The following is a 17,522-nucleotide window of genomic DNA, read 5'->3' on the forward strand; positions in this document are numbered from 1 at the left end:
AATCACATTGGTTCATGTGCAGTTTTTCCCAACACATTAATATTTTGCACCAACAGTTGCATACAGTTTTGTAATAGTTAAGTCGAAGAATATATGCCTTTAAGTCTGAAATAGAGAGCTGTTGCATGATTTGATTGTTTTAATAGGATCACTCTGGTAATAGAAACAGGAAGTTATTGCAATAATCTGGACAGGAGTAAGTAGATGGAGGCTTGACCCAACTATGCTAGTAGGCCATAATGAAAAGTATGAAAGCCTACTACCCTAGAAAAACACATGTACACAAGAAGACATGCACAAGAATGTTTATCACATGCATTGATTTAATAGTAAGTACAAATACCATCAACAGAATGGATAAACTATGCCGTTTGAATTAACTAGAGCTGCACGTATTAACTTGAGTTATATGTTCGACAACCAAGTATAGAGTTACATTTACAGATGGATATGAGTCTGGAGTTCAGGACAGTTGTACAAGCTGGAGATAGAAATTTGGCAGTTATTAGGATATAGTTGCTATAAAGCCACAAGACTGGATAAAATTACCAAGGGAGTAAGTATAAATAGAAAAGAGCTCAGAGGACTGAGCCCTGGAAAACTCTATCATTTAGTTTGGGGAAAGGAGGAAGAATAAACTGAGAAGGCAATAATTTTCTGGAAGTGAAGTGATTCAGGAGGAGAAAGCAATAAATTGTATCAAATGCTGCTGATAGGTAAGAAATATGAGAACTTGATTTAATAGCATGGAAGTCATTGATGGCCTTGGCAGGAATTTCAGTGGAATGGTAGAGTTGAAGGGCTGACTAGAATGCTTCAAGAAAAAATGGGAAGAGGAAAACTGAAGAACTTCTTCAGACTCCCACCATCACATCTGCTTAACCAACTCTTCTTGTGCCTGTATATTCTTACCTTTTCTCTTGTTACTATGAATGATCTGTCTGTGCTTCTAGCTAAGGCCAGCCCCTTCAGTTGTGTACTTGCTTCTGTCTTTGTTAGCCAATTAAAAACTATGGACCTGGGAAATCTCCCCGCTCTTTCCTACATCATTATTTTCTCTACTGCATCATTCCCCTCAGCATGTAAACATGCTGATGTCTTTCCCACCTTAAAAAAGGAAATTCTTTCTTGACCCAATTTCCCCCACATTTTCTTTGCTCACAGCAAAAGTCTTTGAAAGAACTGTCCTACTGCTATCTCCAATTTTTCTTCTATTTCATGTTTGGGTGCAGGCATGGGATAAGCAGACAGTTGGATTTAATCAAATTGTGGTTAAGCCATGTGAGTATGATGAGGTAAAGGGAGTTAAGATTCTATGCAGGAGTGTAATTTAAGCTGCTGAAGGAGACGAGAGTAATTGAGAGGGGAGAAAGATATGAAAACGTGGTGGTATCAGTGGACATAAGTTCCCCATGGGGGTTCAAAGGATCATTGGAGATGAGATAGTAAGGCGAGTGAGCTGGAGAGGGGTTAGTGGTTGGGGAATGAGGTATTTGAGATCAGAGAAGAGTTTGTTATTGGTAACGACAAGCTCAAGCTTATGACCAAAGTTGTAGTTGAGGCAGAAGAGATGGGAAAAATTATTGAAGAGCATTTCAACTTCAGCCAATGAACTGGGAGGCCAAGATATTGGAAGGATCATCTTTGTAAGTATTGAAATCACCAACAAATATAACTGGAGTAGTGTTGTGGAGAGTGAGAGTGAGACAGGAACTAAATTCCTAAAGGATCAAGAGGGAATTGAGGGGACTGTACAGTAGATAACTGCAATAAGAAGTACCCAGGTAGAAGGTGGCATGGTCTGATGACATGTTTTTAATGGGGGGGAGCAGAGTTCCATCTCCAGGCCCAGTGGTATCAAGAGGTGTGATAGAGAAAACAGCTAAGCTACCATTTGAGAGGGCTGCAGGGGAAGCCATGTCATCAGAGGTCACAACCTTTAATTCTGACAAGTGAAGTTTAGAGGGCTGGGTATTTTCACAAATTAATACTTAATTTTCTTAAACCACAGTCTCATGATAAAGAGACATGAATAAAAAAAATTCCTATAAGAAAAACAGCCATGAAATAATAAGTGAAATTCAGCTTCATGTTTGGAAGACATAGGGAGTGGCAAAGGGACTATTTTAAAGGGACCAGTCATTTTGTGTGCTTGTAATAGCAGAGGTCAGGCCTAATACTGACCTTTTGATTTTTTTCAAGAGAATCTAGAACTATGGATTTTTGTGTGGTTTAAAAACTTAAAATAACTAGCTTGTTATTTTGTTTTAAATACTGTGCAGGCCAAATAAAACAAGTCAGAGACTGCATTTAGCCATTGTTGCAATTTTATGAACTCTGCTTTTTAAAATAGAAAATACTACGGTATGTATTCATAAGTTCAAGAGTCAGTCCATGACCATCAAACTGGCTGCCTTGTTGGGTAGCCTTCTGCAGTCTGGTTCAGTCTGCAGGTGTAAAGAGAGTGACTGTCTCAGGCTGATCACCAAGCAGCACTTAGATCACCTAGCAGTTTATCAGTTGCTTAATTGATTATTACTCAAACAGATCTTATTTCCACCCCCCAGCCTTTTTTTTTTTTTTTTTGCTTTCAGTTTTAACTCTGATAATGGAATTCCTTTGAAGAGAAACATACTTAACCTTTTAGCATCTGAACTTTTAATAAAAAGTAGACATACAATAAAAGAAAGCCTCTAATAGAGGAAAACTTGAAGGTTCTTTAAGCCTAAAAAAAAAAAACGCTGTTAATTCCTAAACAGATTGTAACATTATAGAGTATTTAATGTTTCTTTAAAATCTTCAATTTTCCTTTAGTCTTAATGATGACGGAGAATATTTTTTTGTATTGAAGTAGAAGTTTAAAGATGGTGTTTGGCTGTATTTGACCTTGGGCAAAGCAGTAAACCCCCTTCTAGACTTTGTTTCCTTATCTGTAAAATGGAGATTAAAAATACATGCCCTACCTACTTCATAAGGTAGCTGTTCAGTCAGATGAGAATGTGAAAAACTTACACTTTGTATGAGTGCTTTATTCAACTAAAGAATGACAGTTTGCCTAAAGCTAGTGAGATTGTCTATTTAGAGAAAATATTTTAGATTAGAATATATTTAAAATTCAGGAACCCCCTTGAGTATGAGTAGGTATATAATCTACTTCCAGAAGCAACTTTCCTATTGAAAGATGACACTGCTGATGGTATCACTGTGTGAGGTAGTGGCTGAAAAGTATCCTCTCTCCAGTTTTGTAAGCATGACTGTTTGTACTTTGGTTAAAAATCTTGTTCATTCAGGTGACACATGATACACGTACTCTTTCTTGGTCCTACCATCACCTTCCGGAACTTCCCTTCTCACCCTGTACTCAATTTCTTTTTCATCAAAATTAACAATTATCACTTAAGATTTATGTTTAAAGAATCTCTTCTAGCAGCATTTAATATATGCTTAAAAGAACAAGTCTTAACTGAAAAACACAGGATACCTCATTTTCACAGTAATTTTTTTAAGTCCCAGTGATGAAAACTCTTAAGGCAGTTTCTTCAAAGGAAGATAACATTGACGAATCCAGTGCAGCCAGTGTGTGAATATTAGATGATAAAATCTTTATCACATCCATCTTGACTGTCCTGAAACTTAGTCTGAGTCTTTTAGAATAGTTACTCCCTTTTATTAATTGTATGGTTGTTATACAGCCATGGAAGGAAAACACTGAACATCAAAATCATCAGCAATATACCTGAAAGAAAAATACAGTAAAAACAAAACAATCCCTAAGAAAGTTCATAATCATTCAGTGGTTATAATTTAAGATTATATACAATTACATACCTAGAGATTTGGAGAGCTATGTTTAAAAGAATTAGCTATATCAGTTCTACATGAAACATGGAGGTATTTAAAAATATAATATTCTCACATTTTTCTTCAACCATGAATCCTTAAAAACAGTATGTACTTGGAAAAACCAGTAGGATCTAAACAATGAATTCAAAGGATAAATAAAATAGATCTGGAGTTCTAGTTCTAGTTCCATTACTGACTTGCTGAGTGAGAACCTCTGGACTTGGGTCTCCATTTTAGTCTCAACGATTAATAGCTTTTAGAGCTGTATTAATAAGCAAAGTATCTGAAAGAAAACTTCAGTTGACGTTTTAAATATAAATGTTTTTTAAAAAATCACATATTAGCAAATCTTCATTTTTGAGATCATGCCAGATAAATCTAAGCTAGCACATATATATGTATATATATGTAAAAACTGATTTTTTTAAAACATTTTGTAAGATTTAGAAATTTTCACTGGGACATAGGGACAGGAGATTTAGGCACAGGACTCAAATCACTGTCTAACGGAGAAGTCTGCAATGGTTAATGTTTTTATCTGAAGGTATGTAGGCTTAAGCTCTAAATCAGTTTAAACTTAGATTAAGAATGTGTTTTTGTCACATGCAGATTTGATAGTTTACTCCTGTTTGCTAACAAGAGGAAACCTTAAGGTTTGACTAGCATTTGGATAGCTTAACATATTTTTGAAAGATGAATCTGATTTGCAACCAAAGGCTTTAGATTTTTTAAAAAGTCAGAAACAATCTTAATAAATCCACAAAATTTGACATTTTCTTTATAAAGTCAGAGCTAGAAAATAAGACATTACATTTTAAAACTTTCTAAAAGTGGAGTTGCAGTTTCATAGAAGCAAATAGAATTTGCTGATTTTTATTATATGAAATATGTAAGCTAGAGAATTAATTATATATACATTCTTATAGTCACATTTCTAACATTTTATTAATTGGGGAAGATGGCAGGGCCCATTAAAGGAATTATAATTATCTCTGCTATGAAGAGAAACCAGAAAGAACAAGGACCATGTCTTCCCAGGATAGTTTGCTCCCTGCTTGGTCAAGAAGGGAAAGAAGATAGGTAGGTATCTTGCGATTACTCTCCTCTGTCGCATTCTGTGGCACTGTCTAGTGTTTGTTTGCTTTGACTCCTCATTCTTACTTAGCTCTTTGAATGACTCTTGTAAAAATAAAATTTATTTTTCTTATCCTTCTTAGAGTTTAATAGTGACCTTATTTCATTTGAGGCCATTTCTTTTCCCAATGGCAATGTAATTACAGTGTATGACAAAAGTCAGTGGCAAACCAGAATTCAGTATTCTAAAAACTGCCATTTAGTCACGTCTTTTATCCACATCTGTCGAATTATTTCCATATTGTTTCTCATTCACAAACCTCTTAAAGCAGTATAGGAACATGGCTCTTTAAATGAAAAACTAGAACAGAAGTTTTATTTGGGTCTGTTTAGAAAAAGCTAGGAGATCCTCGGGTCAACAAAGGAAGAATCTTTGAATGTATATTTTCAACAAGCTAATTAGGGCCATACATAATTGTAAAAAAGTTTGATCCCAATTCCATTTTTAAAAGATGCCTTGAATAGGAAGCAAAGAAATAAATAAAAGTATATTTGGTTTTCGTTTGCGTATTTGGATTGTTTTTTGGATAAGTGGTTCTTTAAAATGTTTTGTAACGGCAGCAAGTAATGTTCTCTTCCTGTTTGCATGACACTATCATGAAGAGAATATAGTCTGTTTTCCTACCCTACGACTCTCTGGTCTGTATATTTGCTAAAGGGGCAGAAGTGATTGCTCCTTTTTTTTTTAATCTGTCATGAGACTTTTTTCCAGTATGTTCTTCCAGGAAGAAGTTATCAAGTGATTTAGGCTAGAAAATGTGTTCAATGAAAAAAAAGTCATGGTCTTTTTACAGAGAATGGCAATGACTTCTGTTTCTTTTTTCTTTTAAAATTCTTTTGGAAAGCCCTACTTTTTAGTTTTTTTTCAAGTAGTGAATGACATAATTCCTTAGTATCATGGGCCTACTGTTAAAATTGTAGTTGGAGCACATTAACAAATATATAATGTTAATAATATATGTTCATTTCAAATAAGACATATTAAGAGAATTTTTCCATATAAAAACTTCAGTAGACTGGTCCAGTAAGTGACCTTTTTAACTTCTTCATGAACTTCAGTGACCTTTTTTACTTCTTAAAAATTAAGAGCAGAGAAAATTTAAAGAACTTATTGGAAAATACTAGTAATCAATAGATGAGAAAAAGCTACCATTATTAGCATTTTAAAATACAGGTTTTCTCTGATATTCTTCATGTTTAGGCCTATAGATATTGCTGAGCATAATTGATACTAAATGTGAGGAAAATTCCTAAATGAAATGAATGGAAGGTAAATGGAAGGAGTGAAGTATGATGGCTATTCAAACCTGTTATGCCTATGTTCTCCTATAAGTACCCTCCTCCCCACCCCCTTTTTTTTTTAAAGAAATGAGCAACAAGAAACAAAATGCAAACTGGATGAAAAGAAGGATGAACTAACAGAAGGCCAGCTATCCTCATATTCATTTATAGTTATGAATTATGGTCAGGCTTAAAACAGATGACTAAACAAAATCAAGAAATGCCGATAACTTACATAAGGAAATGCATATCATGATTACAGTTATAACTTTTTTATGTTATTTGACCTACCTGAAAAGAGGAGTTTTACATATCTGATCCAGATAGAGATAACAGGAATGCAACTTGTGGAAAATTTTAAAACTACATTTATTATAGTTCTGCATTGTTTCATGAGATGCCCTTCTGTAAAATGAGTCAAATGAACTAAATAGTATTTTATTTGGAGCTCACAAACTTGAAAAAAACAAATTCCTTTAGCAAAAAAAAAAAAGATTATTTTTTAATGGAAGTAATTATTCCTCACTTTTTTGCCCTCGTATCTGAAGGCTTCTTAAAGTGGTATCAGACCTCAAACTGACTATCCTTAACTAGGTAGTTTGTTTCTTTGACGATAAAAGCAGTTTTAAAGGATGCTGCACAAAATAAAATGTTATTTCAGGCATAACATTTCCTACCTTTTTTCATGTCTGTTTCTACTCTGGCTTTGGAAATTGACATGTTACAGTGACATTCCATATCATATTTAAAATATTCTAATCTTTTAATCATATTAAATAAAAATATGCTTACCTAAAGAAGGAGCCAGCCAATATACTATAAAAAACTGAAGGAATGCTTCATCAAAACACTTGAAATGTAGTGAAAGTGCCAAAGCTGGATTAAATACAGCTCCTGTTAGACTTCCTCCTGTAATACATTTTAAACAGAATGATACCAAACCATATATCTTACATTTTCTTGCAACTAGAAATACAGGGATTACTAAATATAACTATTTCATTTTAGGCATTTAAGTATTCTTACTCTGTAATCTTCCTTTGCAGAATCACCTGGCATAGAGAATAAAAATAGATTATAGATTATAATATGCCAGGTGCAAAAAAGCAGGGGTGGGGGGACAAAGGACATTAAGAATTTTAATCCAGTGCTTTTCCTATAGTATATTATAAAGTGTACATTGAAAGTTAACCTACTCTGTTATTGTTCCTACAGTTTTATAAAACAGGAGATTTGGCTGCCCTTCTTAACATTCATCAACTTAAATGAATGAATAATAATAAAAATAAAACGAAAGTACACTTACAATGGGTACAATACCCCAGGATCCTCTTGAGCAGAAGTACCTCTGCTTTGAAAACAAAAAATAAAATGGACCAAAGCATTATCATTGACTCCATTTTTACTTGGCAGCAGAGCCCTGAAGAAGTAACTGTGAATGTTGTGTGAATTATATCTCAATAAAATGGTTACAAAATTTTTTTAAAAATGAGTAGTCGTGAAAGATAAGCAGAAATTCTAACTGTTGACTGCTTTTCAGGATTCATGGTCCAGCTCTGCACACAGGGTCTCTCTCTGAGATGGGGCCCAGGAGCTTATAGTTCTGGCTACACAGCAAGTAAAGAAAGGCAAAAGAGGTTGGACTGCCTGTCCAGTGGTACTCACCAGAACTGTGGCTCAGCTTTTTAAAACATACTCTAATTGTATCCCTGAGATAGAGACATTTCTGGTGGTTGTTCCATGTGGAAGCTTGGGCACATTTGTCTGCCTCTGACTCAGCCACAGCTACAGATCCGGAGATCTTCACAAATTTTACACGGACATATGCCACTATAGCATGTTAATTGTCTTTATAAAATGCAGTGAAGGGCTTCCCTGGTGGCGCAGTGGTTGAGAGTACGCCTGCCAATGCAGGGGACACGGGTTCGTGCCCTGGTCCGGGAAGATCCGACATGCTGCGGAGTGGCTAGGCCCATGAGCCATGGCCGCTGAGCCTGCGCGTCCGGAGCCTGTGCTCCGCAACGGGAGAGGCCACAACAGTGAGAGGCCCACGTACCGCAAAAAAAAAAAAAAAAAATGCAGTGAAGTAAAATTGGAAATTAAGAGACCCTTTCATAAGATTTCACTAATGAGATTTCACTCCTGATAGGCTGAAAACATTGAAGCTGTGTTGAGGTAAAGATGTTGACACTGAACTGAGTTCACTCCATAGCTGAGTCCTTTTTAGCATACCAGCCTCACAGCATGGTTGATATTCATGCCTCAGCAATAATAAATGACATCACATCTTGGACCTTCAGGACCACTCTTGAATAGTCAAATCCTGGAATGTTAAACCTGCAACTGCCAAGGGCCAACAGAATTGTTTGGTTGGCATGTGGTCATTTCAGCTTAATTCCATAAAAAAATATTGAGTTCTTATGTTCTAGACACCATGGACAAAAAGATGAGGATTCACACAGATCTTTATAATAAAATATAATGTAATATGTGCTGTGATAATATAAGTGACCTGTGATTTTTTCTTTCGGCATTTATCAATAAAAGTAGACGGAATCATTGCCCTCATAATTGCTTCAGTTTTCCCATTAGGTCTTTGGTATTTCCATTAGGTCTAAAAACACTGTCAGTTTTACACCCTTCTAAAATTCCAACTACTTCACACTTATCTTCTAACCCTTACATCACCAATTCTGCTCAGTGTGACTTGGTAGAAGCTGCTTCTCCTACCCAGAGGTACAGTCTATTCCCCTGTCTTGGACATGGATTGGCTTTGCAACTTGCACTGACAAATAGAATGCAGCAGAAGTGATGCTATGTGAATTCTGAATGTGAGAAGCAACACTGAGTGAATTCTAGGTTCAGTTCTCAATAAAGCCATCGTTGGTTTCCACTTTTTACTCTCTTGGAACAATGTCCTGACCATGTAAGTGAGCTGGTCTAGGCTGCTGGAGGATGAGAGGCCACAGGGAAGAAAACTGAGGCATCTTAGATGGCTGTTGGTACCAACTGCTGGACACGAGTGAAGCACCTTTGCTCTTCCAGACATACCAACTGTCCAGCTATATGATCTCAGGAATTTCCTATCTAATCCACAAAGTCATGAAAAATAATAAATTACTGTTATTTTAAGGATAAGTTAACTGATTCAGAAATCCATTGTGTCAACAAAAGGCTCAAAATGTGGCATTGGCTTTGATGTTTTAGACTGGGTAATTCTTTGTTGGGAGTTGTCCTTTGCATTGTAGCATTTTTAGCAGCATTCCTAGCCTTTACTCACTAGATGCCAGTTGCACATCCATCTCCCACCTTGTAACAACCAAAAATATCTCCAGACATTGCCAAAAGTCCCCTGGGTGGAGCGGGGGGCAAAATTGTCCCATTGAAAACCACTGTCCTAGAGAACCACTGGTACTTGTATACTAGTAGACACACATAAGGTTGTTTATTTATAGTAGCAATGAACTGGGAGAAACCTACATGTCCATTCAGAAGAAGGTAGCTAAATATACAACTTCGTTATTAATTTGGAATACCATTCAGTACTGAAATAAGCGAAATCTCTTTACTAATATAGATCTCCAAGATAATATGATTGAACCACACCACTAAAAAATGCAAACTGCAGAAAGTAAAGTATGATACCTTTCATGTTAACGTGAACACATATAATAGTTTCTATAGGGTCCTATCAATATGTATAATAAATGCACATAAGAATTTGGAAGGACACACATGCACGCACGAGGACTACACTGGAGAAGAGTAGGCAGGGAAGGAGAGGGGACAGGCATGAAGGATGGCAATCAAAAGTCTGGTAATATTTCCATTTTTTACAAAAATAACACATTCATGTATTGTGTAATTAAATGTGAATTATTTAAAAAGTAAGAATCATCCATCAGGCACAGAACTTACAGAAAATGGCTTTGAAAAATAAGTTACTATTTATTGATGTCTGGAGGGGAGAAGCCATAACATGTTGAAGAAGAGGTATCAACAGGGAGATCCAGCTGGCTGACTGCCAAGAGTTTTAGAAGACAGTATGACCTTGGTGAAATTACCACAAAGACTGAGTCCCAAATCTGGTAATTATAGGCACTGATGTTTCTCAGTACTCCTAAAGGGAATCAAATTCTCTGTGACAGAATGACACTAGTTAAAATCATGTAAGACTCGTGTAAAAGTTAGAATGTCAATTAACTAATTTATAATGGAAGCTGGGCCTTTCCAGTGACCAGAACATTTGTGCCAGTTACTATGGGAAGAACTTGGAATACATTATTCTTCATCATAGTCTGAAGAGATAGATAGTATTATTCTCCATTTTAAAGATGAGGAAACTGAAACCTAAATTATCTCTCATACGGACACAGTCCAACTCCAAGGCTGTGTGCTTAACCACTATATTATACTGGCATGATTAAAAAAAAAAAAGTTTTGGACCTTCGTTTGAAGCTGTTTTTCATTTATAAATTGGCACCTATTTCATATGGTTATTATATTAAAAATAAACGTATGTAAAGGACTTAGTTCCTTTCTCCTTTGACAAATAATCTTACCCAAATTATTTGTGATGTAGAAGGATACAAAAACTTCCTGAATGGAGTAATGAAGTAAAAATGCAGTTACTTCAAACAATATATTAGGCTTATTTTGAATCTTTTTTTTTTTTTTTTTTTTTTTGCCGTATGCTATGCGGGCCTCTCACTGTTGTGGCCTCTCCCGTTGCGGAGCACAGGCTCCGGACGCGCAGGCCTGGCGGCCATGGCTCACGGGCTTAGTTGCTCCGCGGCATGTGGGATCTTCCCGGACCAGGGCACGAACCCGTGTCTCCTGCATCGGCAGGCGGATTCTCAACCACTGCGCCACCAGGGAAGCCCTTAGGCTTATTTTGAAAGCTCTTAGACATAAAATATGGAATACCCAGATATGTATTACTTTCTATTTTTAAATGAATAGAGTATTTGCTAATTCATTCACTCATTCTAAAAATAATGAGTATTTATTTGTAACAGGTGACACCATGCTAAGTCCTGGTTATAACTTACAATGAATAAAACAATTTTAGCCTCTACTCATAAAGCTTACTGTCTGGTGGAGGAAGACAGGCATTACATCAGAAAACAAGTATATAATTTAAAAATTCTACAAAGGAAATGAACAGGGTACAGTAATAAAGACAACCTATTTGGATATGTAAAATAACATGTTTTCCCCAATATGTAACTAATTTAAAAATGAATGCAGTTCTCTCTTACCCTGGTCATTGAACCAAATTCTCCCAAACCTAAATTAAGGACGATTTGCTTGAAATTTGCATTAATAGTTTTATAGCTTTAATATTTAATAAATCACACAGTTTTTTTTACTTCATTTGGGAAGTCAATACATACATGATAAGTGGTAATGACATCAGTGGCCTCCGTCCGCACATCAAAGTGCAGGGTGCTAAATCAATAAATACACAATCAGACGCTTGATCATTGGCTATCCAAGGAGCCTCTGGCTACGCTGGTGGACAGTTATGTTCTGTAATGTTAAATTGTCAGTTCTTTTGATGTGACCTGTATTAGTGACTTCTGGGTGTCCTCAAAATGCAAGTGATTAAAGAAATATCCCAGCATGCAACTTAGCCAAACCAGTACTAATAGTATCTTAGAAGTTTAAAAAAAAAAAAGAAAGACATATCAAAGTAACTTGTAACGATGCCTGATTTAGCAGATGCATCCCCTGACTTTCCTTCCCTATCCGTTCTTAACTCCTTCCTACAAAAGCCTCACCTCTGCCTGGTAAGACACACACTCAGCTAGTCCCCAAATAGTTCACTCTATTTAGAATAACTGATCTAAAGTTATGACTTATATCCATAGAAAAAATGGGGAGTGACATGGCTTAGTGCAGCACTTCCCAAAGTATGTTCTCTTCTGCTACACACTCCTAGACAAAGCGATTCCATAAGTTTGAAAAACTGTGTTCCACATGCTTCTCTTGTTGGAGTTTCACAATAAACAGTAGCATAGTAAAGGCTCTGTGAAGTCTTAAATTAGAAAATCTGTTTAATCCAGTGTTTGCCAAATTTATTTGGCAATCAGAATCCTTTTGTAACTTAAATTTTTTTAAGTTATACTAAAATATACATAAAGTATGCCATTTTAACCATTTAGAAGTGTATATTCATGGCATTAGTTACAGTCACAATGTTCAGTCATCACCACTATTTCCAAAACTTTTCCATCACCCCAAACAGAAACTCTGTACCCATTAAACAAAAAGTCCCTATTCCTCCCTGCTATCCAGCCCATGGTAACCTCTATTCTACTTTCTGACTCTATGAATTTGCCTATTCTGAATATTTCATATAAGTCGGAGTCATATAACATTTGTCCCTTTGTGTCTGGCGTATTTTGCTTAGCATAATGTTTTCAAGGTTCATTCCTATCGTAGTATGTATCAGAACTTCATTCCTTTTCATGGCTGAACAATATTCAATTGTATGTATATATTTTTGTTACTTTTGAGGAATATGCTGTAGAGATGCTGATAATGAAATGAGTGTAAGCTTTAGTATCAGTTTAAACCATGGTTCTAGCACATTCTATCTGTGTGACCTTTGACATGTCATTTCACTTTTCTGAGCCTCACTTACATAAAAATGGGAATAATGTATTCATCAGTGGGTTGCTGTAAGGATTAACTAGGATAACTCATATAAATTTCCTACATGCTTGGCATGTTGCCCAATGAATATTCTTATCTCCCTTATATTGGCAGAAAAGGAAGATCATAATAGGGTATCAATTTCTGTAACAGTAGTAAATAATTGTTAGGTTCTGTCCCTACAAACAGTCTCCAGCACTGCCCAATATTGTACCCACTAGCCACATGTGGCTATTGAGTACTTGAAATGTGGCTATAGCAACTGAAGAAGTAAATATTTAATTTTAGTTGATTTATACCTAAATAACCATATGTGACTAGTGGCTACTGAAAAGGCCAGCAAAGTCTAGACTGGAGCAGTGGTTCATATTGGGATCACCTGGGAAAATTTAAAATCTACTATTGCCTAGGCCCCTTCCCACAGCAATTAAATCTTAATCTTGGCACCCAGATAAGGGTATGTTTAAAACACCCCCTAGGTGATTGTAACGCAGAGAGAATGTTGAGAACCATTGCTGTAGTGATCCCTTCACTCTCTCCTCCTCCCCTACCAATTAGTATCCTCATTTCAGCAATGTCGATGTCAATAATGTGAGGGGAAGAAAAAGAGCAGTGTTTTTGGACACCTTAAATTGTTATTTTATGGGTTCTTTCTAATAACTCTCCTTATATTTATGTATAACTTCAATTATTATCTTGTTTCTCTTCTCTCAAAATCTTTGTCACTTATAAAATAGGTATTGGCTAATATTATATATAGTATTATTATGAAATCATAAATATGTATTAAAAGTACAAAAATAGGAAGAATACCAATATAAGGATAATCAAGAGAGGGAGGAGGAACTGTGTATAACATTTTATTAACTTAAAAAATCTTTTAAATGTTTACCACTTCTAATTATATAAGTACAGAGCTAAATTGTGGCATAACTTTTTTCAAGTGATGTTTCTGCTTTGGCCCAAACCTAAAACTTTAATAAGCAACTACTCACCAACCCCTCAAATGTGTATAAATCCTTCCTTCTCTCCTATACCATTTATTTCCATCTGCCTCTACAAAAAAAATGGTACTAGATCTAAAGAAGTTGAAATGGCTTGGAAATTCTTTCATTTCTACCTAGGAGGTTAAGCATATGTTTAAAAGCCCTTATCTTGAGGTTTGCATCTACTCATAGTTTCCCTTTCAATGGGCAGAAGACTGACTCTTACTACTAATTCCTTTTATTAGATTCCTGCCTCCAAAACATTTTAGAATTCAGAAATAGTCCTAATGAAATATTTTGTTGTGATCATTTAAAATAAAACACTTCATCATCAAACTTATGTTTTTTGGATTTTCTTGTCCCATTTGAATACTCAGATTATCCACTAAATCTGAGATCTGTCAAGGTAAACAAATGGTTTACAAGAAATCAATAGATTCTCAAGAATTATTAGTTTTTAAAAAGCATCTTTGATTGCAAGCAGGTTTTGATTTTAAAACACATCTTTGGGGCTTCCCTGGTGGCGCAGTGGTTGAAAATCTGCCTGCCGATGCAGGGGACGCGGGTTCGTGCCCCGGTCCGGGAAGATCCCACGTGCCGCGGAGCAGCTAGGCCCGTGAGCCATGGCCGCTGGGCCTGCGCGTCCAGAGCCTGCGCTCCGCAATGGGAGAGGCCACAACAGTGATAGGCCCGCGTACCGGAAAATAAAGTAAAATAAATAATAAAACACATCTTTCTTGATAGGCCATTACAAATTCACTTCTTTCTTGATAGACCATTACAAATTCACTTATAACTCAAGATGAATTATTAAGGAGATAAGAAATGATTTTAAGTAACTTGGTAGAAAAAGAGCTAAGAAATAGAACTACAGAATTTCTACTTCCCACTCTTACTACTAACCAATCAGGTAGTTTGTGCTTTAAATTGGAAGGAATTTTTGACACCCAGGATCATGTTTCAGTGAGAGTCTCAGAAAGGATCTATACCAAGTTGGCAAGAGGTAGCTGATGTTATCTTTCCTTTCTACCATTACAACAATGCCTTTGTAGGATATTTGAACCCTTGGCAATATCTCACATGATCTCAGTTTCAGCACAGAAGTGGCTTTCTCTGGGTGTTAAAAAAAAAAAAAAAAGCACTGAATGGAGGATCAATATTTCGACCCTATCGGTAAAGAATGAGCTGCAAAATGATTAGAATTACGGAGATACCAATATTGACATCACAGAGGCATAATGGTTTAAAATGTATCTTGGCAAAGAACTTAGAGCCTCAAGTCATAGAAGCTCCGGACATGCCAAGTGTTTTGTGGGAATAACAAACCTGCATAGACCAAAAAGGTGATGAGTGCTGACAGCAGGTGGATACGAAGCTTGGTTCGGACCTCCTGGAAGTGCAGCAAAGCGCTGTGGAAGATAAAGGAGGAAACGGCCTCTATGATGACCGCTTTGGGCAAGTCCACTTGGATGGGATTCCTGCAAGCGAAGCTCCTCTCGCTGACGTGATACTTGGTCAGTCCCAGGCTCCACAGGGCGCCCATGCAGTACCTGCTGCACAGGGCACCAATCAGCTGAGCTAACAGCCTCATCGCACCCGTCTCAGTGGACATTCCCCCCAGCATCATCTGCATCATCACGCCGCACGGGTTGCTGGAGGTGCCCACCAGAGTCAGGCCATGCACCAACGAGAAGAAGTAGGTTAGCGTCAGCGGCCAGGTGGGGTGCAGGGGTTCCTGCTCGCTCAGCAGTTGCAGCTCATGGGTGCAGAAGCAGAGCTGGAACGTGGCCAGAAACTCCAAGAGGAAGGCGTGGGCACTGGGCCTGTTCAGCTGCTGCCGGGTGACCACGCGGGCCAGCCCCATGAACAGCACCATCGACAGCATCAGCCCCAGCGAGGTACAGGTGTCCTGCATCTCGGGCCAGAGCCCCCGCAGCACCGTCATGGCTCTCTCAACACCAGACTGGGATGCCTGCTCTGGCTCGGCAGGAGGCGGTCTATGGGCCGGAGTCCTAAGTCCTCAGCTCCGCCCCCTCACTCCCCTTGGGGCGGGCCGACTCTAGGCTTGCTGGAGGCACCGGGGGCGCTACGCGGAAGGACTCCTCCCCTCCCCGGCTCTGAGCTAGGGTGTTGTTACCAGAGCCGGGGAGGAGGGGCGACGAGGACAGCTCTGCGAGGGCACCGGCTGAGGGGCCAAAGGTCAGCAGGAGCCGGACACGCACACGCCCTCGCCGCTTCCTTCAGGGCCTGGAGGCAGGCGCGGTGGGGCAGGGAGTGGAGGGACGGCGCGCGTCCGGAGGCCATTGCGCGTGCGCGGCGGTCCGTGCGCCTTTGCGAGACGCTAGACTTGGGACCGACGCGCCCACGGCGATGCCGGGCGCGCTTCTCCCAGCGCTAAGCGGGAGGGCGCGCGCCCCTTGCGCTTGGACAGGTGCTTTGACGTGGGAACCTTGAGGGGTTTTCCTTCCCCGCTCCTAAAACTGTAGAGCCGGCAAGCTGGAAAGACCGCTAAAGCTCATCTCGGCCAACCACCTCGTTTATAATTTATGGGGCGACTGAGAAGACGGGAAGTGACGGAGGTGCAGCGCGGAGGCCGGGGGTGGGGCTGGGTGGTGGTTTGGGGGGAGTAGAGTTCAGAGCGAACCAGGGCTTGACCTGTGTGAAGAAGGGTAGGCAACTGGGTCTCCTTGAGCCTTAGTTTTTTTCACCTGCCTGTGACGTTTACCTCGTAGAGTTGTGGGTCAGACGACCCACTTCATCGATTTGTTTTAAAAAAGCATGGAAGGCAAGTAGCACAGAGCCTGGCAGACAGGAAATGTTCAAGAAGTGCTAGGCTGAAGTTGAAAGAGCACGTCTTGCCACCGCCCCCACCCCCAACAGCTCGCCCATGTTGGGCGGCCCTTTGTGGGTGCAGCTGGGAGGGAATGTCTGGGATTCCTCAGACCTTGCACCTGTCGTGGTCTTCTGCTAATGGAATGGGTGTCATGGTTTAGTTGGGGGAGAGGGGTGCAAATTCCTTAGCACTCTCCAGCCTCAGTTCTGCCTCGCCTTGGTTCTGCTGAAACACGTGTCCACATTTCTGAGGGCTGGAGAGAAGTGAGAGAAGAGCTAAAATGAGAGGAATAATTAGCCCGAGCTTCAAGTGATAGAGCGCTTGGAAGGTGTTCTTGACACCACTAGGTGGCATCTCTGGGGGGGCTCCAAGGAGCTCGGGTCCTTTATGTCTCGGCACGGAAAGAATTCAGCCAGAGGCAAAGTGATAGATAAGAAGTGATTTATTAGAATAGGATGCTTGTGAGGCTTATAAGTGGGCAGGCAAGAGGATGCTGTGCCCTGAGAACTTAGTGGGCTACAATTTTATAATCAAAGGAAAAGTGGGGAGGGGGAAAAAACCACCTTCTTCCTCATTCTTCAGTAGACGTCAAGCTTCCATCATCAGCTCCTCCTGCAGGTTGGGCAGGGGAGTTTTCTTGTCCCTACATGGTCAAGCCAGGACTGTCATGGCACTATGGAAAAATTATTTCAGGCCTCAGTACAGTGAGGGTCTTTCACTTTGAAATGTCACTTTTCCATAAAGTATTGTTTTTTATGTGTGCAGAGAGTATGTCCTAGGGGTCA

General features: G+C 38.8%; 1 protein-coding gene and 1 long non-coding RNA gene across 4 annotated transcripts in view; one reads left to right on the forward strand and one right to left on the reverse strand.

Moving 5' to 3' along the window:
* Positions 1-375: 375 nt before the first annotated feature.
* Positions 376-16,160, reverse strand: AQP11 (aquaporin 11). The gene is made up of 3 exons (XM_059069522.2): positions 15,231-16,160; positions 7,051-7,167; positions 376-3,736 (listed from the first exon to the last, which is right to left on the reverse strand). Exons 1-3 carry the CDS (start codon positions 15,847-15,849, stop codon positions 3,657-3,659), a joined length of 816 nt encoding a protein of 271 aa, XP_058925505.1. The 5' UTR covers positions 15,850-16,160; the 3' UTR covers positions 376-3,656.
* Positions 15,576-17,522, forward strand: part of LOC131759949 (uncharacterized) — a 60,861-nt gene continuing 58,914 nt past the window's right edge. For all 3 annotated transcript variants that reach the window (XR_010841398.1, XR_010841399.1, XR_010841397.1), the window contains exon 1: positions 15,576-16,103. This is a non-coding gene — a long non-coding RNA (uncharacterized lncRNA). The remainder of the gene's footprint in view (positions 16,104-17,522) is intronic.

The sequence above is a fragment of the Kogia breviceps genome, chromosome 7 (assembly GCF_026419965.1).
Source record: "Kogia breviceps isolate mKogBre1 chromosome 7, mKogBre1 haplotype 1, whole genome shotgun sequence".
Taxonomy (NCBI): domain Eukaryota; kingdom Metazoa; phylum Chordata; class Mammalia; order Artiodactyla; family Physeteridae; genus Kogia; species Kogia breviceps.

Coding starts and splice junctions, on each gene's coding strand:
- AQP11 (XM_059069522.2), bottom strand. CDS start 15,849: ATGACGGTGCTGCGGGGGCTCTGGCCCGAGATGCAGGACACCTGTACC. Junction 7,168..15,230: donor CACCTTTTTGGTCTATGCAG/GTTTGTTATTCC, acceptor AATGTATTACAG/GAGGAAGTCTAACAGGAGCT. Junction 3,737..7,050: donor TTGGCTGGCTCCTTCTTTAG/GTAAGCATATTT, acceptor TTTTTCTTTCAG/GTATATTGCTGATGATTTTG.